Source organism: Periophthalmus magnuspinnatus, chromosome 7, assembly GCF_009829125.3.
Source record: "Periophthalmus magnuspinnatus isolate fPerMag1 chromosome 7, fPerMag1.2.pri, whole genome shotgun sequence".
Taxonomy (NCBI): domain Eukaryota; kingdom Metazoa; phylum Chordata; class Actinopteri; order Gobiiformes; family Gobiidae; genus Periophthalmus; species Periophthalmus magnuspinnatus.
Window position 1 is genome coordinate 7,202,147 of NC_047132.1, and position 24,798 is coordinate 7,226,944.

The 24,798-nt window shown below is 36.3% G+C and overlaps 1 protein-coding gene across 1 annotated transcript; it reads left to right on the forward strand.

The window, feature by feature from the left end:
• The first annotated feature begins 272 nt into the window (after positions 1 to 272).
• Positions 273 to 21,847, forward strand: spats2 (spermatogenesis associated serine rich 2). The gene is made up of 13 exons (XM_033969090.2): positions 273 to 381; positions 4,492 to 4,711; positions 6,644 to 6,723; positions 7,777 to 7,885; positions 8,948 to 8,997; positions 11,669 to 11,885; positions 13,362 to 13,532; positions 14,259 to 14,394; positions 15,944 to 16,002; positions 18,521 to 18,630; positions 19,328 to 19,430; positions 19,573 to 19,712; positions 20,222 to 21,847. The coding sequence occupies exons 2-13, from the start codon at positions 4,687 to 4,689 to the stop codon at positions 20,462 to 20,464; spliced, it is 1,443 nt and encodes a 480-aa protein (XP_033824981.1). The 5' UTR covers positions 273 to 381; positions 4,492 to 4,686; the 3' UTR covers positions 20,465 to 21,847.
• Positions 21,848 to 24,798: the final 2,951 nt, after the last annotated feature.

Consider the following 24,798-nt stretch of genomic DNA (forward strand, 5'->3'; position numbering starts at 1 on the left):
CGACTTCGGAAATGACGACGTGGACTTTGGGTTGCCATCTCCTGTAATATTTACGTAACGATGCTTGTTGAACTGGTTTTCTTCAACGAACTAAAGTATACGCGTTCAAAGAAGCAAATACTGGTTATTTAAAATGTTTTTCAGGATAAATACCAGGTAAAAAGTTTAAATGCAACGTAACGGCAATGCAAACAACAGCATCACCTTGCTTGACGTGAGTCTTTATGCGTCATATTGTGGGATTGATACTTCCAATCTGGCAACAGATCTGAAGTCGCTGAAGGAAAATATTGGCCACAGCAGATACTTGGCATTACAGGCGCTACTGGAGCTGCGAGATCCTACTCACAATCTACTCCTCTGTACTCTTTCCAACGCAAAGTACGTATCTGATACATTTTAGAGACATATACAGCGCGACTACAAGGCTTAAAATTTCATTTCTCCAACAGAAAGATGTTTGTTCAGCGTCAAACTTAGCAGCTCACAAATGGCTAGCTTTTCAACAAGGCATTCATAGTAAAAGGCAGCAGCCGCCTAGCTCTGCGCTAGCTCAGGCTGCATTTCGGGTACCATGATTTGGGATGGCGTTGGTAGTTTGTAAAATCCGTTTATGTTTGCGCATCTTATCGGGGTTATTACATCGTGTGCATTTTACCGGGAGTGACGCAGAGTGTGTAGGGCTAGTGCTAATCATTTGTAACGACAGCAGCGAGCCTGGGCGCCGCAGCCTCCGCTTTGGCCAAAGGAGAACCACAGCAGTGATATAACGGTGACCAGCGTTAAATAACAGCACAAATACGACTGTGCTAAGCCTCAAATGTATTTATTCTTCTACACTGAAAATATTACACAATGCATTGCCATAATGAAAAGGTGCTTTGATTGCAATAATGAAAAGGTGCTTTGATATTTTTTTTGATGTGATAAGGCTGATTTTATTCGGTAAAAACGACTTAAAACGACGTTTATTTATTATGAATTTCATAATTGTAATGCCGTGTTTTGACTTCCTGGGCCTGCTGCATTTCTGCTGAAGTGTGCCAGGTCAGCTGCTGAAATGTATCTTGGATGCACTGTTATTTGATCTGTCATAACTGAAGTTATTTCGTTTAAATTTCATCAAGTAACAGAAGAGGTTAAGTTATTAAAGGCGCACTATGTAACTTTTCTGGTGTGAGTTCTAGTAGCTGCTATTCTATTGCTTTGCTGACATATTTCTAGAGAATGGCATTAAACTTATCTATCTTCCATTTACAGGAGTGTTTTTGTTAATTTAAAACATCTTTCAAGGGTCACTTCTCCTCAGATCTGACTTGCCTATTAGTTTCACCTGCTTGTGTCCATGTACAGAAGAGAGAAGTTTAATGACATACTGTGTAACATTTCAGGCCAAGCAAGTGGCAAGCCCTTCAGCAGAAAGGTTATAATGCCCCTTTAAAGGTACAGTTTGTAATTTTCTGGAGGTGACGAGTCACCTGCATGATTCCATGGAAGTAGAAAGCAAAAGTTATACTTTAGAACATTATTCATGGAGGTGGATTAGCTGTGGAATATTATAGCCAAAGGAACATTTTCAAGGAAACAAGTAGGTGGAGGTCAAATAAGTCAGGTTTGAGGAGATGCAAGCCCACATACGATAAGCATGCATGTTTTTAATGCAATAAACACAACCTAAATGAAAAACATGTTTTCATTTTAGTCTATATTTTGGCTAAAAAAGTTACACACTGTGGCTGTAATAATTTAAATGTGACCCACTGAGTTTCTGACAGGCCTAAGCTGTCTGATTTTCAAGGTTTTGTGTTTTCAAAGATCAAGTTTCTCTCAATATCGGCTTTATCTTACTTATTATCAAGTCTGAGCTGCTTGTGTCAACCACTCTGGACGTCATCAGATAAACTGCTGATGTAGCACTTCTCCACTCTACACACCTCTCAGAGCTCTCAGCCTGGAGCACCAACCCTCTTAATAAACAGAATGCATCCTAGTTTTGGATGAATGAACACGGCAGAGGCACTTGTTGATTGTACACAGAGCTGTGACGTGGAAGGTGTGGTGGAACCAGGCCTATGACATGCCAAGGTCTAATAAACAGGGCGTGCATTTCTTCAGTCTCGGTTTCTCTTTTCACCAAACACTGCCACTAAGAGAAACCATAAAACAGACATCTGGACAATTTAAATCAGTCTAGTGGAACATGGAACATTTTCAAGATTTTGGTACATAAATTAAATCTGTAATTCTGCAAACACTTGGATAGAATGAGCTTCTCCTTAACCTAAGGCTGCCCAAAGTGGGCGAGGAAGCTCTGAGATTTTAAGAAGAATGTATTTTAATTAAATTTTGTATAGTAAATATTATTCGGAGATGTGAAAGAGGCCAATCCCCTCTATTGCGTAATATTTAAAGTCAATTCAATCATACATTTCTTTGCAGAAGACATTTTTTATGTGCAAACTTTGCATTAATCTTGGCCCGCTGAAGAAAAAATATTTCACGCCTCTACCTTAACCATTAAACCTGGGGATGCACAATTTGAGAAAAATACCTAAAACAGTTTTTTTCAAATACTGCGATTGCGATTAGATGTTTTAATATTTTGTTCAAAGTTCATATTTAAAATGTGTTCAGAAGAAGTGACAAAAAGGCTGGCATAACTGACAAACTAATTCAAGAATCACATTTCAGAATATTTTAAATGCACCCGGAAGAATGACAAAAAGACTATAATATAAACTGTTAAACTAATACAAGAATTACATTTTAGAACATGTTGGTACAGATCTAAACAACAGGATTAGCAGTTTTTATGCATAATATAACATTTAGTTATAGTTTAGTTAAGAAATTTTGTTGTTTGTGGAGGAAATTGTGGTCCTTCAAAAATTGCAGCCTTTGCAATTTGCTAATTGTTTCCATTCAAATTGCGATATTGATTATATTAATCTTGCAACCCTAATTAAATAGACACTTGGACAGTTTAAATTAGTCTGGTGGAACATGGAACATTTTCAAGATTTCTGTTCATTAAATTAAATCTGTAATTCTGCAGACAGTTGGATAGAATGAGCTTTCCATTGATTGTGCAGCCAACTCACCAGATTCAAAACTACTTGCAATATCTAAATGTCATACTTCTCTCCTTTTTCAAATATTTTTTATTAAGGCTGCAAGATTAAGTGCAGTCAAATCAAAGTCACAGTTTTAATGGAAGAAATTGTCAAATTACAAAGGCTACATTCTCTTTAATTACCATAATTTCCTCCACAAATGACAGTGTTCTCTTTTCTGCTTAAAAACAGCTGACCTTGCCTTTTAGATCTGTACAAACATATTCTAAAATGTAATTCTTGTATTAGTTTATCAGTTCATATTCAGTCTTCTTGCTAAACAAAACTCCCTGCAGATATTTTGCTCAGGAAAATGCGACCTTTAAACAGAATGCAACTATTAAATCAAATCTCTTCACAACTGCAATTCGTATCAGAAAACATCACTCAATTAGATTTTTTTTTTCCCCAAATCATTCATGGTTTGTCATTTATATTGACACCAACACCTTGCAATGGTTTCATTTGTAAATGTAGAATTATGCCACCCAACACTCCCCTTGAAAACTGAGGAAAAAAATAGGAAATCCAAACTTAAAAAAAATAATTAAACTGAAAGTGCTCACTGACATTTTCCCAAAATAAATGTGGTATTTGTACCAAAATGTACTGCAGATTCCCCCGAGATGCACTGTGGGAGAACAGGGCTGGTTTTCATTCATTAATTCGGTCAAAGGAAATGGTTTTAATTTTGTTGGGAGAAATCAAACACAAATGCAGCACCGATCAGGTTAAACAGTTTAGTTTTGGATGTTCATTAAAATCTTAAAAGGAATTAAGGCTGTTATGATACAAAAATTTCAAACTTTATTTCGATACAAAGGAATAGACTCGATTTTCATGCATAACATAAGTAACACACAATACACAATAGACAGAATACAAAACCTACAAAGTTTACATCACAGAACAGACAGACAAACTTGCTCCCTCATGCCCCCCTCCCAACTCCTGCTGTAGGACATGATTTATAAAATAAACTATACATTATACAGTAATGGGATGTACAAACTTAAAATAAAGTCATCAGAGAGTTAAACAGTGGTCTGCGATAAGAATCATTTGCATTTTGATTTTGAGTCAGTGATGGGTAAAACTGAGTTCTTGACTTCTTGAGTGAAACGGTTAGCTGACCGATAAAGGGGACTTAATGTAGCATATGTTCTTCCTGCTATTCAGAAAGTTTAATTTCTGTCCTGTGAATGAGACTTTTTGTATTGATACTTGCGCAAATGAATATCTAGTTTTGATACTAGTTTTTGTATGGAAAAATATTTGATTTTTGATACATTTGACAACACTACCAGCATTACTTGTTTTTTCCAGAGCTAAGAATGTGCTCATTGAACAGCTTTTGATCCTTTTTATTCTTTTGCAGATTTGGAAAAAGTCAAAGGGAAAAGGAAATCTTTGCCTAAAACGCTGCAAGCCTCATCTGACCTTCCTCTTGCCAATCATTCCATCGGTCGTCTCTTTGGCATCTCCTCCTCAAAAGTACTTAAAAAGGCTTTCTTACCACTCAACTACTTGAAAGTGCGCACGTTTCACTCTAAAAACTGTGAACTGGAGGATTATGGCAAAGAAGAACAGCCACAAAGGTAAAATCTTGATTTGAGTTCACTTTTTTACATGGTTCAGTTTAGGTTTAAGATTTGTGTTGACTATGTTTGCTCTGCCTTGCTTTGGCTTGAATTTCCACCCTGGCTGTAAACTATCATGCATTTATTTAATAACAGGCATTTCAGTTGCCAGAAACAAACATTTAAAAACATGCAGAGGTGGCCCCTCCACAGCTGTAAATTCCTACCTGCTTCTCCATGGAGATGGGACATGTTTTAATGTCATAATATAGAACATTCTAGGAAAATTACCCAGCCATTCTGCATGAATTACATCTCTATGGAGACATGCGGAGATGACCTCTACCAGAAATGGTGCATCTTTTGAAATTTTCAAGTTGATTAACTTTGTGTCGAGATTTACATCATCATGATTTTGGATGCTACAGAAAGATAACCAAGAATATTAGCAGCGAAAATACCAGATTTAAATGTAATCTACCACACTTCACAAATAACATAACTAACAGTTAATGCCCTTCTACGTCACAATGTAAATTATACACCTATGTTTTATATTTTACATTGTGTGATTAAAGTTGAATCGCAGGTATTGTCAGTAACCGTGATGAATGATACAGTTGCAGTTCTTCTCACAATTTTTTTTTTCATTTAGGGCAAACTTATCTTAAAGAAATTGTACAATCTATTACAAATCCTTACAGTAAACAATATTATGGAAAAGCAGTCTATTCCATTTTTGCAATATGGGATTTAGAACATGTTGTAGGCTGTGGCTGAGTTAGGCTGGTCCTGGGAGAGTCTCAGTGACTTTAACCCACTTTCGTTTATGAGGAAACGTCTTTACGAGAGTCCAGGTTTTTTCTGCTCTGGACTTTACTCTGCAGCTGTTTGTGTTTTGTGCTACAGTCTGTCCTCAAACCCAGTTAGCTTCAGTTTCCTTTGAGAGAAAACTGGAATATGAAACTAAAACAAGAATCCCATGATGTTTGTAAGGGTGTAACCTCCAGGGACAGATAGTTCTTCAAAAGATCTGAGACCACAGGTTTTTCTGGTATTGGAACCAAACCAATTCATTATGCTTTATTTTTCTGAACCACGTAGAGTGATTTAAGAACTGACTGTGGGGCTGTCTGCTGACACTGAAAATAAATATTAACAAAATATTTACTACCGCTGATGCCTTCATTTACAGCTTTCAGGTGGAAGGGAAAAAAAAGTACAATAGGGCCTCCTTTGGGGACACTTAAACTTACATACTAACCCACAGGTGAGCCTGTTGTCCTTCACTCCAGTCACCTCTGGTCTCACACACTGTGAGCTGTGAGGAGAGTCCTGGGGCTTGGACTGCACTCAAAATGAAATTCCAAATCTCATTGGGACTGTCCTCCCTACAAAGATAAAATTAAAATACAGCATCATAATAACCGTAATACTAATGATGTACCGATATCAAACTAGTCTGAAGTTGAAGCTACCCTGAAGCCAACTAGCTGCATTGAATCAGATTGAACATAAAGCTATCAAATCAACCCTAACTGTGATTCATCTTTCAGCCCCGATTCAAACAGTGATTCTGATTTGATTAACTTAACTCTTGTGCAGTGTGCTCAGGTCATGGTGATTTTCTTCTTTATTTTTACCACTATCTATGAATTATCAGTTTTTAAATACCAAATCATAATTTATTTAATAATCTACTTCACTGTTCTCATATTTTTGTCGATGCCACCAGCCTTCTCAAATGGATTAAACTCACTCTGATTTGTCGTCTGGTTTCTCAATCATTTCTGTGGCCAAGGTTCCAGTACACAGCTCAGGGCTCTCCAAGAAATCCTGAGAAAATATCTGCAGGGAGTTTTGTTTAGCAAATTAGGCTTTTCAGTGGTTTGCAAATAAAATTCCTCACACAAAGTGAATGGTGGATAATGTGGTTTGTTTTTGTCACAGATACCTCGGGGGTTGTGTTCGATACTCGCTCCAAGATGGTCATGTCCCAGGGAGGAACAGCAGAGAGGATGAAGGAGAAGGTGAGATGGATACTGTATTCATGGTATTCAGATTACTGTTTATAGACGCCATTTTGAGGACTTTTTATGAGCCTGTAAATGGGTATTGCACATAATGTGATTAGACCATAAAATTAACCTCAAAAGTGCAGAAATATCAATTTACACAATTGTTTGAAAGATTACACGAGACATTTCTGTTAAATTTTATTTTTAATCAGCTCTTTTGAATGTCATTGTTGACTATAGGTGCCATATTAGCGTATCCAGTATTGGGGCTTTTAACAGTTTGGGAAAAATATTTCAGAGATTTTTCAGACAAGCATTGCGATTGGGATTAGATTTTTTTTAAAATAATAGGATTCTGTTCAAAGTTTGCATTTGCAAACAGAATGGGTTTGTTAAAGGATTAGCAGTTTTTATTCAGTATAACACAGGATATTTTATTGTTTCTGGAGGAAATTATTGTATTTTAAAAATTGTAGCCTTTGTGATTTGTAAGCTGCCTCTATTCAAATTTTGATTTGAATTGGCATTAATCTTGCAGCCCTATCCAGTACATCTCCAGAACAACTGCAATATCTCCCACCTCTACGTATTGTACTAACACATTTTATGCTAAGTAGAGCTATGAGGCTTTGTCAAGGCCAATTCATTATTTTTGAGTTGTATTGCAGCAGGACAAACAAGCAGAAATGAAATTATTTTCTAAGAATTAATTTCTGAAACTTGATTCTTCTTAGTAAGGCTCAAGATTAATCAGAATTTGATTGGACACAATTGAAGTACCATAATTTCCTCCAGAAACAACAATATATCCTCATTCTGCGTAAAACCTGCTAACCCTGTAACTTAGATCTGTACGAACATGTTCTCAAATGAGATTCTTCTATTAGTTTGTTAGTTTATAGGTCACATACAGTTCCAATCTAATCACAATGCTTGCTAAAAAATGGCATTTAGACATGTTTCCCAAATCATCCAGGCCTACTTGTTACAGTAAAGATGTTATTTCAGGCGTGTTGTTTGTGAAGGTGTGAGACATTTAAACCTGTTCGTCTTTTGTCCCTGCAGATCAGCGCTGTCAGAGCCGTGGTTCCCAACAAAAGTAACAATGAGATAGTCCTTGTGCTGCAGCACTTTGAGAACTCGGTGGACAAAGCAGTGCAGGCGTTTTTAGAAGGTGAGACAAATGATACTGTGTAGTGTATATAGGAAAAATAATACAGCAAATTAATGGGACATAAAACACAGAGAAATTGATTGAATACATTAAATTACAGTTGAGGCTCACAAACTATGAAGAGTATTTGAACAAATTAAAGGAACTGTAAGTGTCCTGCACTCTTACAGTTTAAAAGGTTACTACAGTTTTTAACATTAACTGAAAAAAGGGCTAAGACTATTCAAAAATATTTTGGTCATAATTGAAATAGTTATTTGAAACAATGATGCTCTGGGAAAATACACTTATTGTAATTTGCTAAATATGTATTTCATGTTGTAATAGTGGCTGTTGTTTAGTGGCTTTGTTCCAGTTTTGTGGGACAATGCTAGCATTAATATCATTCAGAAGTACATTTAATAGATGGGTGTTTTTATTGCATACCGCAATGAAGATAAACAAGCTTTTTTTTTTTTTTTTTAAATAGAATGTAATTTTCATACACAAAATAATAACTTTCATTATGATGCCATGAGATCTTATTCTAGATCTGATGAATCTCAATATTACACTAAACCTGTTCAGGAAAGCTCCTATTTAATGTGATTTTTATTTTTTTGGCAGTATAGCTCAAATGAGTATCTACGTTTGATATTGGATTTAGTATGGATTAGTATCTGATGTTTGATACTTTTGTCAACCCTACAGACATGTGGCCCATATTAAAAAACAAACTATATTTAAAAAAAACAAAACAAAGTACAATAACTGTTTGTAACAGTAACTGAAATCCAATTAAAATATGATTAATTACACATTCCCACAGTTCTAGTAAGATAATGACATAGCTGGGACATGTTTTTACTGCTTGCTTCGCCCTCTATTACTCTAACCTTGGTACTGTCTTGCAGTGTGTCATAGTTTGCATTCAAAGTTCTTCACGTCACAGGAATGCCTTGAGTTTGAGGAGTTATTTTTAGAATCAATGGACGTCAGAGAGCTTCTAAAAACACCTCAGGCTTTTGTGATGGAGGCTGATTACTGCATGTTTGAATTGTGGGTTTGTTTGTGGTTTTACAGGAAGCGCAGCGGAGATCCTGAAAGAGTGGAATGTCACAGGCAAAAAGAAGGTAAGTGCCAATCGTTCAAAAAATAATATGCAGCTTATTAAAAGGCACTTTACCTGTTTTTTACTGTTAAAAATGACCTTACCTTATGCATTCTGAGCATCCTAATTATTCACCGCAATGAGTTTATAGGTGCTTTTGACACCTCTGAGACTGGTCCATTAATGAAATTCATTATATCTTCTTTTTAGAGCACACCAAGTTATGTCAGAGACCAGTGAGTGTGGAGTTTTGTGTCACAATAAACAAAACTGCACTTCCTGATTATTGGACAATAAAATGCTTTATAATTGGATGCAGACAGCACACAGTGGACATATTTTGATCTCAAGAGCTGCCTGTACAATATGTCTGTTGTGGGGCAAGACAGATTTTGCTCAAATATATTGGAGGGAAAATTGTGAACAAGGCAGCAATCTAATTATCACTTGGGTTGGTGGGATCGTACCTGTGGTAAAAATTTATCATAGTTTTACATCAGTCAAGTGGCAGTTTATGCAGATTTAGTTGGAAAGAAAAGCTAGGAAGTTGGAAGTAGTGCTGAGTTCTTAAAAGGAATCTAAGATTCACAAAAGGTTGTATTGCATTGTCAATCAACAAAATTTACAAACTAGGAATTTGCTTCAGTGTTATGGGGCAACATAAAACAACAAATAATAGTAAAATATAAACTATGATGAAATAAGGGCATGCATAAATAATGTGTTAATAAAAACAATTTTAACTGAATATAAATTCAAAATCTATGTCAACAATACACAAAATTCCATCCAAAACTCGTACATTCACGCATAAACATTAATTTAGCAAATAAAGGCACATTTACTCATCAAATAGTAACTATTGTGTAAATGATGTATGTTTGCAAGTAATAGTTATGAAAATACCTCTAAATCCAGCCAGGAAGTAAACTTATAAACTTTAAATATGGGAAAACTAGGTATGATTATTGTATGTTTGGCCATTTTGATAAATATATTGTTGCTAAATGTTTTATTGAAGTTGGTTGTGTAGCTTGTCATTTGCACTTGAATGTATTTCATACTATCATTCCTCAAAAGCAGCGGAGCATGTACAAGTTTATGTAATCCTATCCTCTTGTAAAAATGCCAAACTACAAAATGCTTGATGAGGGTGTTATTGTACTGAACTATGACAAGGGGGATTGACTGCTGCACTGAATGTCTCTACCCACTCTTCACCCTGTTCCACACTGCTTACTGTCTTGTTGATGAATGATGAAGCCTACCCAAAAACTCAAACATCTTGACATTTTTACCAACCCTGAAGTAATTATTTGGATTCATGTAGTGTTCAAGTATTCTTAGTTTAACTTGAGCTGGAGGACAGGTCAGGATTCTGTGGTAGAGTTTGCTGTTTAACTTTCTTGTTTTAGATTTGTTCACCTGGTTTATGGTTAATAACCTTCTCTGTAATTACTGGGCCTATCCACATGAAACAAAAAAAGGTTTAACATCTTCTTTGTCATTTATAAATAAACAAAAGTGGTGTCATTATTCAAGACCATAAGGTTCAACTTTTGTCAATCTCTATTTTGTATATTTCTTCCAAAAAACATAAATCTCCCATAGTTATATAGACCCTTGCCCGCCATCTGAGAATATGACATCAAACGTGAACACAACCTATTATGAATGGTGTTAATTGAAATGGGAAACTGCAAAGTCTATCTATGTCCCAATCAGCAGCAAGGGACAATACAATGAACAAACAGTGTGAACTTGATCTGTTTGTTGTACAGCAAGAAAAAGAAGCCCAAGCTGCAGAGGGTTTTGTCCAGGTCTAGGCTAATGAAGAGGTTTAAATGTTTGTGTAATTTGTTTTAATTTAATCTAAAAATTAGTCTTCCTGCACTGCCTTTAATAGTCTGGCTTTAGTCCAAGTTTAGATTAATTATGTAAATGATTTAAATTTTTTTGTTATCTTTATTCAGTGTTTCAAAGGAAGGCTATTTTAGCCCAGGTTTAGTCCACATTTAGAAGTGCACTCTCTTCTGTTACTGTTTTGACTGAAATGTTCCACAGTATGGTATTAATCTTATCTAACTTGCATCTTTTAGATTAGTTGTGTTTGTTGACCTGGAACTTGGTGAAGTCTACTGTTTATCTCTTTATAGAGATGGACAAGTTGATAATGCCATTCTGTGGAATATTCCAGGCAAACCAAAAAAAAAATCTCCAAGTACAAGACATTTTTCCAAAGCTCATTCAGGGCTTTTCTGGACCAGGTTCATCTTCTGTAGAAGGTCCCACAGTGACTAAACAAGATGAAACTCTTTAAAGGAACTGAAATTAAGTAAACCACTGACACCAAGCCAAACTCTACCAAACAACTTGGCTTATGGGGGTAGTAACTTTTCTGGAACTATTCTCAGGGTTGGGTCCAGGGTTGGGTCCAGGGTTGGGTCCAGGGTTGGGTCCAGGGTTGGGTCCAGGGTTGGGTCCAGGGTTGGGTCCAGGGTTGGGTCCAGGTTTGGGTCCAGGTTTGGGTCCAGGTTTGGGTCCAGGTTTGGGTCCAGGTTTGGGTCCAGGTTTGGGTCCAGGTTTGGGTCCAGGTTTGGGTCCAGGTTTGGGTCCAGGTTTAATCCATTTATAGGGTTCACATTAGTTTATTGTTTTAATTCAATAGTTTTATTTAATCTGTTTGTGTTCAGCCCAAGAAGAAAAAGAAGCCAAAGCCAGCGGAGCAGGCAGAGGCAGCAGAGGCATCGACAGCAGATGGCGCTGTGGAGCAAGGCGACGAGATAAACGGTTTCCACGGTAATGGGTCGGTTCTGGATGAATCCCTGGACTCTCTGAGTGAGCAGCTGGACTCCGCCTCTCTTGACGCGGCTGAACTCGACTCGGAGCCCGCCACCTCCGAAAACACAGGTGAAGGTTGTGTGCAAGAGTAGTTTGTTAGCTAGGGTTGCCACGCTAATTACTATATCGACTTTAGGGCTGCAACTAACAATTATTTTAATAGTAAACTAGTCAAACTATTATTTCTAAATTTAACCAATCAGTCATTCAACAGCTTTATTAATCCCAAAAGGACAATTCAGTCTGTAGATCTGTGGACAACAAACCATAACATGCACTTTCGTCCATGTAAATGTAATGAACAGCAATATGCTCATGTTATACCCAGTATCTGTTACTCAGTTTTCCAGTTATATGTAAGTACTTTAAGTTGAATAAGTTGAATTGAATCATATACATGCAGCATACCTTCAAACCTCTTAGTGCATCACAAGAGGACACAAGTTTTTCATTTTAGATTTTCAAAACACATTTTTAACCAATTAATCTAAGTTGAAATATTGTCACTGAAGACTTTTAAATACATTATTTACAAATAAAGTGTATTATTGATGACATGTTGATTTAAAATTCCACCGTCTTTGTAGTAAAAAGGCTTTGTGATTTAAAGTCTGTATAGCCCAGATAATGATTACAATATCAAAATACAATTATTTTTAGTCACGTTTAGTTGTTTAACCGTTGCACCACCAATCGACTTATCACTCACAAAATCATATTTTATATTTATATAATATATATCGTATTTTATTGATTTATTGATATTTCATAGTTTTGCATCAATATTGATATTGATATTTCATAGTTTTGCTTTTATTTTTGTTTTTATTTTATTTTTTTGTCATCACTTGCTCGATTGGCCGGCCAAGCTACAGAAATAAAGCAAATGACATAGTCTCTATGTTCCTTCTGCTTTTGCACCTAACAGGAGCTATACCATTCAATATAATAAAAAAAACAACTGATGATATTGTGACTCTTTTGACAAAGCATTATTGAAGTATTACCAGTTTTGTTACAACATACATACAACATCAAATGTCTAATTAATGTCATCACAATACTAATATTCCACACTCTATTTTGATACAAAGGAATAGGCTCGACACAGATTTTGATCTGTACAATGATATGTAAAAAAATGTCTTTTTTAATAATATAATAGACTGTCCTTTCCAATAAAAAATGTCTTTGTTAAAGACACAGTATGCAACTTGTTAGCCAAAAAGACTTATTGTGTTTAGACCACTGAAAAATGTGTGTCCCTACTTTGAGTGGGCTTGCATCTCCACAAACCTGGAGAAGAGCCTCCTTCTGCGTGTTTCCTTTGGTTATAATCTTCCACGTATCTTCTGTGCAGGTGACTTGCCACCTCCAGAAAATGACATACTGTGCCTTTTTAATGTGATTTTTATTTTTATTATTATTTTTTTTAACTTTCTCAAATCAAATGAGTAGTTTTGATACTAGTTTTAGCATAAATTACAATCAGAATTTCCATACTTTTGACACTTCTATGTCTGATACATTGTGTTTTTGTCACAGGGGCAGAAGCAGAGAGTCAGAGCAGCGCTCCGAGTCCCGCTTTGTGTGTTCAGGAGAGCAGAAATCACCAGGGTCTCCGTGGAAACAAGTCCAGACAGAGACCTCCTCCCTCCTCACACCCCCCGTCCTCCACCCCTATAGACGACTGTCAACAAGGAACCAAGAAAACAGGTTAGAACTCGACTTCAAATAACTATTAGTTTTTATGCACTTTTTGACTTTTGACTCATTGTGGACAAGGGATGTGATATTGTCACACTCATTACTGGATGGAGAGCGATTTATTAGTCTAATTATAAAATATATTTTTCTAACCATTGAAAAGACTATTGCAGAGGCTCTTTTTACTGATTAACATTAAAGCCTCACCGCATAACTTTTTACCCATAAAATATACAAAATTAAAAGCGGGCTTGCATCTCCAGAAACCTTTGCTGAAGAGGGCTTCTTCCTGCTTGCCTTCTTGAAAATGTTGTTCCTTTGGCTATAATATTCCACAGTATGAATCACATCTGTCTCCATGGAATCATAAAACTTGTGTGTCTTGCTTTAAGAAATGTTATTTTTGTTGTAAGCAAGGTCCAAACAGAAAAGGCCATATTAAATACATCTTAAAGTCCTTTCAATGTATTGAAATAGTTTGTTTTTGAATAATGCTGACTATTTTTGCTTAGAAAATGGTTTCTCCATTTGAGGCAATGTGAAGTGAAGTTCAGATCCAGTAATTAGACGTAATTCAGATAAAAGTGTTGACAATTGAAGACATATCAAAATTCTATAGTGCCTTGTAACTGTCCAATCTTTTCAGAATGTTTTGACACATGAACACATCTTTTATAACTGTGATTTATCATTATATTTTAAATACTACTTTAAATACTACGTTTGTCTCCACAGCTTCTACCATCGACCGCTCAGTGAAGGACTTGCAGCGGTGCACGGCGTCGCTCACTCGGTACAGGATGGTGGTGAAGGAGGAGATGGACTCTTCTATCAAGAGAATGAAGCAGACATTTGCAGAGCTCCAGAGCTGGTGAGTTTGTGCCTGATAAACTGTGGCATAAACCTGTTGTGACAATTACTATATCAGTTTATAGTTTAATCAATGCACGATGGAACAGTATTTTTGAGGTCAATATTTGTCATGGATATTTTTACTTTGTATGAGTGGACATCTTTTTTGCTATTTTCTGTGCTATGATAAGGTTTGAGCTGTAGAGCGCTGAATAAATAAATGTTGAGGTATTATGTAAAGTTGATTTTTGTTTTTTGGCTTTCTACCACGTTATAATGTTGTTCCCTCTTCAAAAAATGCCTGGGGTTTTCAGTGTCATCCATGCATGTTTCAGTAATTTAACGATCTGTCCCAGGCCCCATTCCAACCCTCTTTACCCTCCCACATGACAATTCTCCAAAAATATACAAAAGCATGATACAAAACTGTACACAACAACTAATAAAACACTAATACTGAAACAGCCCCAGTCATATGTCACCTTTCAAAATTTGTTATGGAGACCTGTGCACCATACTGTGGCAGTGCCCTAAAGTCAACATCATAAAAATAGTTTATCATTGTGCACAGTTTCACCTGTGTAACACGACTCTACAGCCCTCAGTAAAAACTATTTGTTTACGCTTGACTTTATTGTACTGAACTATAATAACGATGCATTAGACACTCAAAGTCTCTTTACATGTCATGCAATATTTTTCACTTAGTGTACTCTGTGGTAAGCCAATTCTGTAGCCACAACTGCCCTGGGGTGGACTGATGTGAGCCTGTCTGCAAATCGGCACTCTCTGATCGGCACCAGTCACTCGCTCACAAACCACATTAAAACATAGACAAGATGGATGGAGACAGGCAAGCGTCTTGTCCATGGACACAATGGGAGGATGCTGATCAAATTTTACTAGTCAAAACCACCAACGTTTTGGTTTGTGGGTGAATAAAATTGACCAGTAAGATGCTAATTTGGTTTTCTACATTTGTGGATTATTACAGCTTGTCTCCAGGGTGATGTTATTACAGAACAGAAATGTTTCACAGTATGAAATTTAACATGCTGATCTTGCATTTACCCAAATAACTTAAAAACATGCATTCTTATTGTGAATGGATTTACTTATTCATATCTGATCTGTAACTTTGCCTGAAGTGACACCAAAACAAAGCAATAATATCTCCATGGAGACAAGGAGGTGGCAGATGCTCCATCAGAATAATTTTACAGTTCAACTTCCCATGTACCTAAACAATAGACCAAAATAAAATTATGTTGGTTTTTTTTCCCATTGTGGTTGTTTTTATTGTACTAAAAAACATGCGTCCTTACTGTGAGCGGACTTGTATCTCCACTAGACTTACTCTATAATGGCTATAATATTCCACAGTATGGCATAAAACGCATTTAACCTTATGGACAATGTTCTGAAATATGTTTTTAACATTCTATTTCTTTGGACTCATGCAGGTGACGCGCCATCTGAAGTTACACACTTTACCTTTAAATTTTGTATTTTGCTGTGAGTCGATTCAACATCAGTGACCATTGTAACACCTTTCTCTTTTTTCACAGTTTAATGGACAGAGAAGTCACTCTTTTGGCAGAAATGGACAAAGTGAAAGCTGAGTCTAGTGAGTACTTTATACTTAAGGACTTGACCTGAGTTACTGTTTGCACACCACCCGCGGGCCATAACCTGAGCACCTGACAGCGCTGCAGAATCTGACCTAAATCACACTGAGGCACAGAGGCAGGCAGAGATTGTTGTGGAACAGCTAGTCCCAGTTTCCTTCCCAGCTGCGGCTGTGCCCCCGGGCTACTGCTGTGTACGGGATGGAAAAAATGACTTGGACATTTTTGTTTTGAGTTATTGTAATTGATTTACTTAAGGTATAAGTAATTTCAAATAAGGCTGTGAGATTTAATCCACCAAAGTGACATTTTAGTGGTCGTATTTATCAAGTGGTGAACACCACAATTGTTTAATATCTGCAAACAACAAAATATCCTGTTTTATTTTTGGATAGTTGTGTTGCTGTTGTATCAGATATACAGATATCCACAGTGATTAAATAATTGATGGCAAGGCTCAAAAATTTAGATTCATAAATGAACTTGGTTAAATATATTGAGAAAATGTAATGATTCAGATAGGCTTTTACTTCTTAATTGCCGTTTTATTTTCATTTGGATTGTAAAAACAAAATTCTTTTATTTCAAGCTAAATTATATGTTAAGGACAACACTTATTCTTTCTCCACTGATTAATTTGGCACGAAAGTAGAAAATGTATGAATATAAATTTTTAACGCAAACAAAATGCATTTAGTCAAACCTACGCAATATTCTGAATGTAAGTCATTTTGGCTAATGTAGATTCCCCGTTTCACAGTGTAGCGGCGTGTAACATGACGGAGCAGGACTGCATACTTTCTGCAATTAGGCCAGACTCTTACCCTCTCCCCTCCCCCTCTTTCTCTCCTCCCTCACCTCTGTCTCCATCTCTTTCTCTCTCCTTCTCTTACCTATTTTTCCCCCTTTCCTCCCCTTCCTCGCCCCTGTTTCTCTCCCCCTCTCCCCCTGTGCTCTATGGAGTGTTGAGTGTTCTGTGCTGAAAAGTGAATAGTGTCAGGTGTCAGGGGAGACTCAAGGCTGTTTTTATGAAGGTGTGCCCAGATTTGAAAATGGACTAAAAGTTTTACCACTTCAAAAGAACTTTTTTCCAAAATCACCATGTCTCTAATAAGGCTATATGATTTGATATTGATAATTGATATTGGGTGGTGCTTGTCGTCATGGCTTTACCTGGAATGTTCCACAGTATGGCATTAAACAAAAAGCAAGTGATGCCACAAGTCCAAGTTAGAGGTCAGGTCTGTGATGAACACCTGTTCATCGAAATAACTTTTTATTGCAAGGGTAAAAAAAAAAATAAAAAAAAAAACACTTGTAATTGAATAAAAGTGAGATGAATAAGTTTAGGCCATACTGTGGAACATTTTAGGCAAACCAATGTCACCCCTGAGACATAAAAATTACATATGTTTTCATTTTTGTATCAGTTCTTTGGCTGCCAACATTGGATATTGTGTGCCCTGATACAGAGTTGATTACATAACTGATAATGTATTTTAAGATTAGAGCTGTTAAAATCAGCTGTGCTTTGGCAGATAAGTTTTGACCTTATCAGATTCTTCACTTTACCGGTAGTTCTCACAGCGCAGATTACAAGAAATTACTGCTGCTACACTGCTTTTTTAACCTGTTGAATCTGATTTGTTGTCAAAAGGCACTGATTTATTTGTGTCAAGTGTCAAAGGGCCGTTTCCATGAATCTTATATCTGCAGTTTTATCTTTGTCCTGTATTTGGCTGCAGTGCTGAGTCAGGTGAACTTTGTACTTCACGGCTGTTACAGCAAAATGCTACATGAGAAATGAAATAACCTATAACGATAAATAAGAAATGCATAATGTTATCTATTGTAAACCACACTTTTGTTGTTCTTATGAAAATACATTACGATTAGGCAGCAGTGTCATAATGTCAAATTGGTCTTTAGGCTTTCATGTTTCAGGTTTTTGCATATTTATTATAAATTTGATAGCAATTTTCTCAATTCTTGTCTATGCATAAAAAGTAATTATATCTTAATACAGGGCAACATTATATCAAAACAAATTAGGCAAGACTTTTTTTCCTCCTTGATTGACCGCAATTTATGATTTTTTTTTTAGTAATTTCATGAACATAAACAAAACAGACTTTTAGTCAATGCCATTTAACATAAAATTAGTCACATTTCTTCCTCCAAAGTCTGAACTGTGCTCAAAACCACATGATTTTATTAACTTGAGGATTGGCTCTGGGCCGCTCTATGAAAAACACACAAGCTCATCATTGACTATTTAATATTGATTATGACATGACTGTTGAATATTGAGTAATAGTTTATAATTAAAGGCAAAGAAATATTTGAGCATGGTTATCGGGATACTAAAAAAAAAAAAAAAGATATTTTCATTCAGTCATTTTACTACCTCCCAGCTCAGTGCCTCGCAACCCTCAGATAGTTTTTTTCTAAACATCTTGTGGCTCCATTCAGTTTGAGAATTGTGTTTTTTTTAAAGTAAAACTTTGTTTGTTGCAGTGATGATTTTGGACGCGCGGCAGAAGAGAGCAGAGGAGCTCAGACGACTCACAGACAAGTCGGCCTCGATGTCGGAGGAGCAGCTCACCGAACTTCGCGCAGATATCAAGGTGAGGGAACGGGTCTGTGTTATTTGGTTAGTTGTCATTGTAGGTATTCTTGATTTTTATGACAAGATGAATGATGTAAATGTGTACAGGTAACTGACAACATTTGAGTTGAGGGCAGAAACATTAATAAATTAGACCCTGTTTCCTAAATAATTTAAAGCTAATGGCTACAGTTTGTTTGCAGTCTATAAATTAAAGCTTTCATGATTATAACTTGCCTTTTAGCACCCTCTACTGGAGGTTTGTTTGATGCAAATATGCCTCAGATTCACTTACGAAACTATTTTAATTCATTTACATAACAGTTTGCCACTTGCTTGTTTCTGTGGGGATGTAACTCCTTTGCCTGGAATGTCTCATAGTATGGCATTAAACATGACTATCTTGCATTTATTTAATTACAGGTGTTTATATTGCTAAATAAATACCTCCATTCTTACTATGATTAGGCTCGCGTCTAATCTCACATCTGACTTGTAACTTGGCCTGGTGGTGGTACCTGCTTGTCTCAATGGAAATGGATTAGGTTATACTGTGGAACATTTGAGGCAAAGTATTAACATCTCCATGGAGCCAAGCGGATGGTTAAAACAAAGACCAAGGCTAGGGTGTCAAAAATGCTTGATTTTTTTTTTTTTTTCAAAAACTTTCAAAATAATTTTCAATGTGTGGTCTAAGCCTAATGTTTCTGTTTCAGCACTTTGTGAGTGAACGAAAATATGACGAAGATCTGGGGAAGGCCGTTCGATTCACCTTCGACCTCGAGCCGCTAAAGACGAGCATCACAGGGTTTGGATCAGGTGCAAAACTAAAACACTTACCCCTCTCCTCTTTCTCTCTCACTTTCTCTCCTCTCTCTGTCCCCTCCTTTATCTTCTTTGTTAATTGCTGCTGACAGATTTAACCTCATTGTTAATCTCTTGTCTTTTCTTGTGTGTGCAGTGTACCATCCAAACACAGGGTACTCAAACAGGTCCCGCTGTAGCTCCACCTCCTCCTCTGTGACCAGCCCACAGGAAACTCCGCCCCCTCCACAGACCCAAAGCACTTCTACTGAACCCCGGCCCCCTCCCACCAAACAGGTCAGTTTAAAATCTACGTTTGTCTGTTTGAAATACTAGTATTTTTAATTTAAATTAGGGTTGCAACATTTTGGGGAATTATTGGAATTGTGGTTAGATTTGCAATGTATGTTTTTAAGAAGTAGGATTGCTTCAGCATGCACATTTGTTTGGTGTTTTTAGGTGTCTAAGCTACAGGTACAACACTTAAATAATTGCAGCCTGTGTCATTTGAGAACTGTTTGCTCAAATTGTGATATCGAATTTTAATTACGATATATTTAGCTGCCTTATATTGCATTTTTTTCACATCTCATATTTAGATCTCTCCCAACTTTTTCTTAAATGTGATTTTTGTCTTAGTTTATCAGTTCATATGATCATTCCTTTTTATAGGATGACAATATGAACTGGACCTGTTAAAACTTTGAACAGCATCCTATTATTAAAACATAAATCTAATCTCAGTCAGTTGGAATTCGATATTTTTTCCCAAAGGATTCTATTCTAATCTGGGTTTTCTTCTTCAGATTTTTCAGGGGAACCGGCGTACGTTCCAGGGGCAGGGGTACCACTCGGGCGGGCAGCGGTACAACGGCAGCTCCTACCACAACCGCAACCACCACGGTCACCATAGAAACAACCAGGCCGACAACAACCAGACCTCACAGCAGCAGCACCCGCACAGCTCTAGAGGTCCACCCCACCCTCCGTCCTCCTCCTCCCACCACAACGGGCTGCCCCAAAGAACCCCCCGGACGCAGTGCCCATGACAACGGATAACCAACTGGAACCGTCCGCTAGCCCCCCGCTCCCTTCTCAATGAAGAATAGAACACAAGTTTACATATTTCCATTACCGGAGCTGTAGTGCCACTTCTATACTGCAAAACAAGATATATTTAGGATGAGTTAAAATGACGTGAATGAATGAATGTTCTTGATTTGAGCAGATTTACAACTAGATTATTCAAATTGAATCATGTCCCCGGCAGATTAAATATAAATAAAAATAAATCAGTAAAATTGCTTGAAACAGTTTGAAATAAAAAATACAAATATGCCAATGAGGTAACAAAATGTATCTTATTTAAAGTGCTGTTTTGTCACCCTTTTGACAGATTATTTTCATCTACATTTGAAAAAAAAAAAAAAAACTGAATAAAATCATGTAATATATATCATGTTTTTGTATTTCTACTAGGTTGTATATGTTTACCTTAGTAGCAAAATTTCACTTGAAAACCAAGTAAAAAAAAGGCTCAGAATTTTGCCTTAAACACTAAAAAATATTGAAATCAGTCAGAATTACATTAAAACAATTAAAGTAAATGCAAAATGTAATTAAAAACATCTCTGATTATGTTTAATTCAAGTCATTTTAACTTCTTCAGATATGCCCTTTATTTGCAGTGTCTCTACATTAATCTGCTCATCCTTCGGACTTGAAAAGCTCCCACAATCCCTCTTTTTTTCCACTCGTCTTTCCTTTCTTCTTAAAAATGGCCTCTTCTATCTTTATCCCCCCTTTGAGAAATCTTGCCACGCTTCTGTCCATCAAATCTTCTCACGCCTTTTAGAAAACTATTTGATCCGACTACAATATCAACCGCAACACTATTTAGTTTGCATCTTGTATTTTTTGCCATTCTTGTGTCAGTTTATGTTTGCAGTCTTTTTTTTTTTTTTTGCATCCTTTTTTTTTTTCAATTCCCAAGGCATTTCAGGTTTTTCACTACACAATTTTAAAGTATCTGGAAGTAACAACAAAGTAGACTTATACAATCAACACTACAGGCTATTGTTAATGTTTGAACATATCAAATACACTGTAAGTTCAAGCTTGTTCTATGGCTGCTACGAAACCTAGAAACAAAGTAAGTATAGATTCATTATTGAAAGAGATTGTTTAGCCCGATAATTCTTGCCTTCCTGTATTGGGGCCAGTGTGGTGGTGGCTGTGTTGTCGTCTTGCTGGCTTGCTGTTCCTTTTCTAACCACCAGAGGGCTTGTTACCTTTTTTGTAGAATATTGTTAAAAATTGCAAAGCCGTTTTTCACAAAAAAAATTTGCCCAAGCGCTGTATCATAGCTGGAAATTTTGTCAGACAATTTTCTTCCATGTCTGTCCTTTATTTAAATACATATATATGCACTTAACATGATTTTATATATATATATATATATATATATATATATATATAAATAAAAATAATGACTTGCTTGCCTTTAGTCACAAATTTCACTATTGCCTTTTTCTTATGACATGGATGTTTGAAACTACGGTACGGTTTTGTGTTGGCAATGCACAATTTATACTTTGTATGTTTGACAAAGCTTCAGGACCCTTCCCTATAAATACGAAAAAACTGAAAATCTAAGTTACGATGGCTAAAGTTCACAATATCTCTAGAATGTTGTACATGTCTAAAGGTGCACTATGGAACTTTTCCATTTTTTGTTCTTCATCCAGATGTTATTACTTTGCCTGGAATGTTCCACAGTGTGGCACTTAATCTTAACTTGCATGTATTTCATAACAAGTATTTTTATTTCTCAAAAATACCTTTAAAACATGCATTCTTACTGTGAGCTGTCTGGTGGTTTGTATCCATGGATATAAACAATTTTAATACTATACTCTAGAAGACTCTAGGCAAAGCAATAACATCTCCATGGAGAGACCCCTGCACCAGAAAAGTTACATAATGCCTTTAAGTGCAGTTCCTTCTAGTAGCAGGTTTACATACTAACTTTTTCTGAATTCAAGCCATCTTAACTTGTAGATTTACACTTTTTTGGCAGAAGTCTTTAACTTATCTTTTTGATTTAACTTGATCTATGAACATAAACATGATCAAACGTTACTCAACAAATTCATTCTTAGCTGAAATTGGTTGATTATGGCTGGTTCTATTGATTAGTGAACAAAACATTGGCCATTACCTCATTATTAAATTGTGGTAGGTTTAGTTTTTAGTTTTATTTTCTTGCCGTGAGCTTGCATAAAGGGACCCCTAGCAATTGATTCCTTAGGTTTTTGTAAATATGGAAAAGCTGTAGTGTAAACTGTTGTTACATTATAGCTGCAACTTTTGTTCTTGGTCTTCCCTGATGTCGAATAGGGAAGAAATATTACGTTTTTCTGTATCTAGGAGCAGATTTTCATTTGTAACTAAATCTTTACTACGTGAAGTTTATTGGAAATTGTGGCAGGTTGGGAGACACTTTTCGTGATTATTTTTGCAGCCATAATATTGAGTATGTGCAGTTAATGGGATGTTGAGTGTGTTATAGTTTGAATTATACAAGTGCTGGTTGAGGCTGGAAGTTTAATCAGGGCTTTATATTAACTGAGTTCACTTGGCCACTGTGGGTACTGTTCCTTAAAAATACTAGATTTTTACGAATGTTGAACAATTATTACCACTCAAAATGCATGCCTTATTTTTTTATGTGTATTAATTCACTTTGTTATAATTTTCTCACAGTATTTTCCTGTAGGTGACAAATTATTTGCAAAGCGGCAAGTAATTGTATAGTTTCTAGGTGAAATGTTTAAAATCCACACAAATGATGAATGTTGATCGCATTTTTTTCACTATAGCCTTTTTTTTCCCCTTCAGATTTTGTATTTCTTTTTTAAACATTGAATTCCCCCATTAATATCACAATTTTGATCTTTTATTAGATTTTTTGTTTGTTTTATAGATGAAAGAAACATGTAGTCTAGTTTGTTGCTGGTTTAATTATGTGTAGAAAACCCAATATGCCATAATTGCTTGTGTGTTAGCCAAAATTGCAGTCTACCCACATTCGGCTGGTTAGCTAATGTTAACATTTAGCCCTAGATTATAACGCGACTGTTCTCACTGCATTGACTGACTTGGGCTGCATCCTATTTCTTTTCACTTGTCTCCTTGACTCCACTGTATGGCCTTCTATATAGCTGCAAACTTCCTTCTCGTCTACGGCCATTTCGATTCATTGTATGCATTTTACAAATAAGGAATCAAGGAGGAAAGTAATATTGAAATTGGACACAGCCATTGGGGAATCCTTGACCATTTCCTTTTATGGAGTGTAAGAGGAACTCACGATTTGGCACTTTTCTTCCAGTACATGTGAAGTTGCTAAGTGCTGGAACTGAGATTTTTTAGGTTAGTTTATCCATTTTAGGTTTATCTCATTTTGATTTCTGTCAGCTTTCTTTCTTTTCGACATTCCAAACATGGGGAATATTATTTTTTCCACCAAAGAATATATTTCATTGTCTTTTTAAGCCTTTTTTTCTTTCTGATCTCTTCCTAAGGGGATGCATTCACTCTCTCTCCTTCCCAATTGACATGTATTTGATTTCTTACTGTATAAACTTTATGTAGCTATATAATTTGTGCTCACATGGGGCATTTTGTATGTGATATTCATATTATTAGGCACAAAGGAGGTTGCAACATAGAATTTGTTAATTTTTATTTCCCTGTTTGATCTTGTGTCCTTTTTTCGAATATTTCTGAGACAACTGTAAACTGAAGTGCCTTTCTTGTCTCCCACCAACTCATTTTGAAATGCCTCCACCAAAATATGGACCAAAGACATTCAAACCGTCCTTGAAACCCGCTCTTTCTCTCCTCACAGAATGGCACACTTTTCATTTACTACAAATAAACTGTTTGCAATACACACTGTGGGGGTCGTCTGTTATTATATTTTTAATTAGCAGCATGGAAGTTCATTACATTGATACCTGCTTGTCAGTGCCCAATCTCACCTGATCTCAGAAGCTAAACAGGGTTGAGCCTGGTTAGTACTTGGAAGGGACACCAATGGGATTACCAGGTGCCTCAGTGGGGAAGCAATAGCTCTATAGTGCAAACTGTTGTGTCCTTGGGCAAGACATGTCCCTCACATCGCCTAGTGTGAATGGAGTGTCAGTGGTGGTTTGAGGAGTGTGTAGCGCAGATTGGCAGCCTTGCTCTACAAATCCAATGCATTATATGTGCACTATGTAATTTACCAGTTGTTGAGCCTGTCCCCTGCTTGTCTCCACAGAAATACTATTGCTTTGTCTCAAATGTTCTACAGTATGGCATTAAACTACATAGAGAC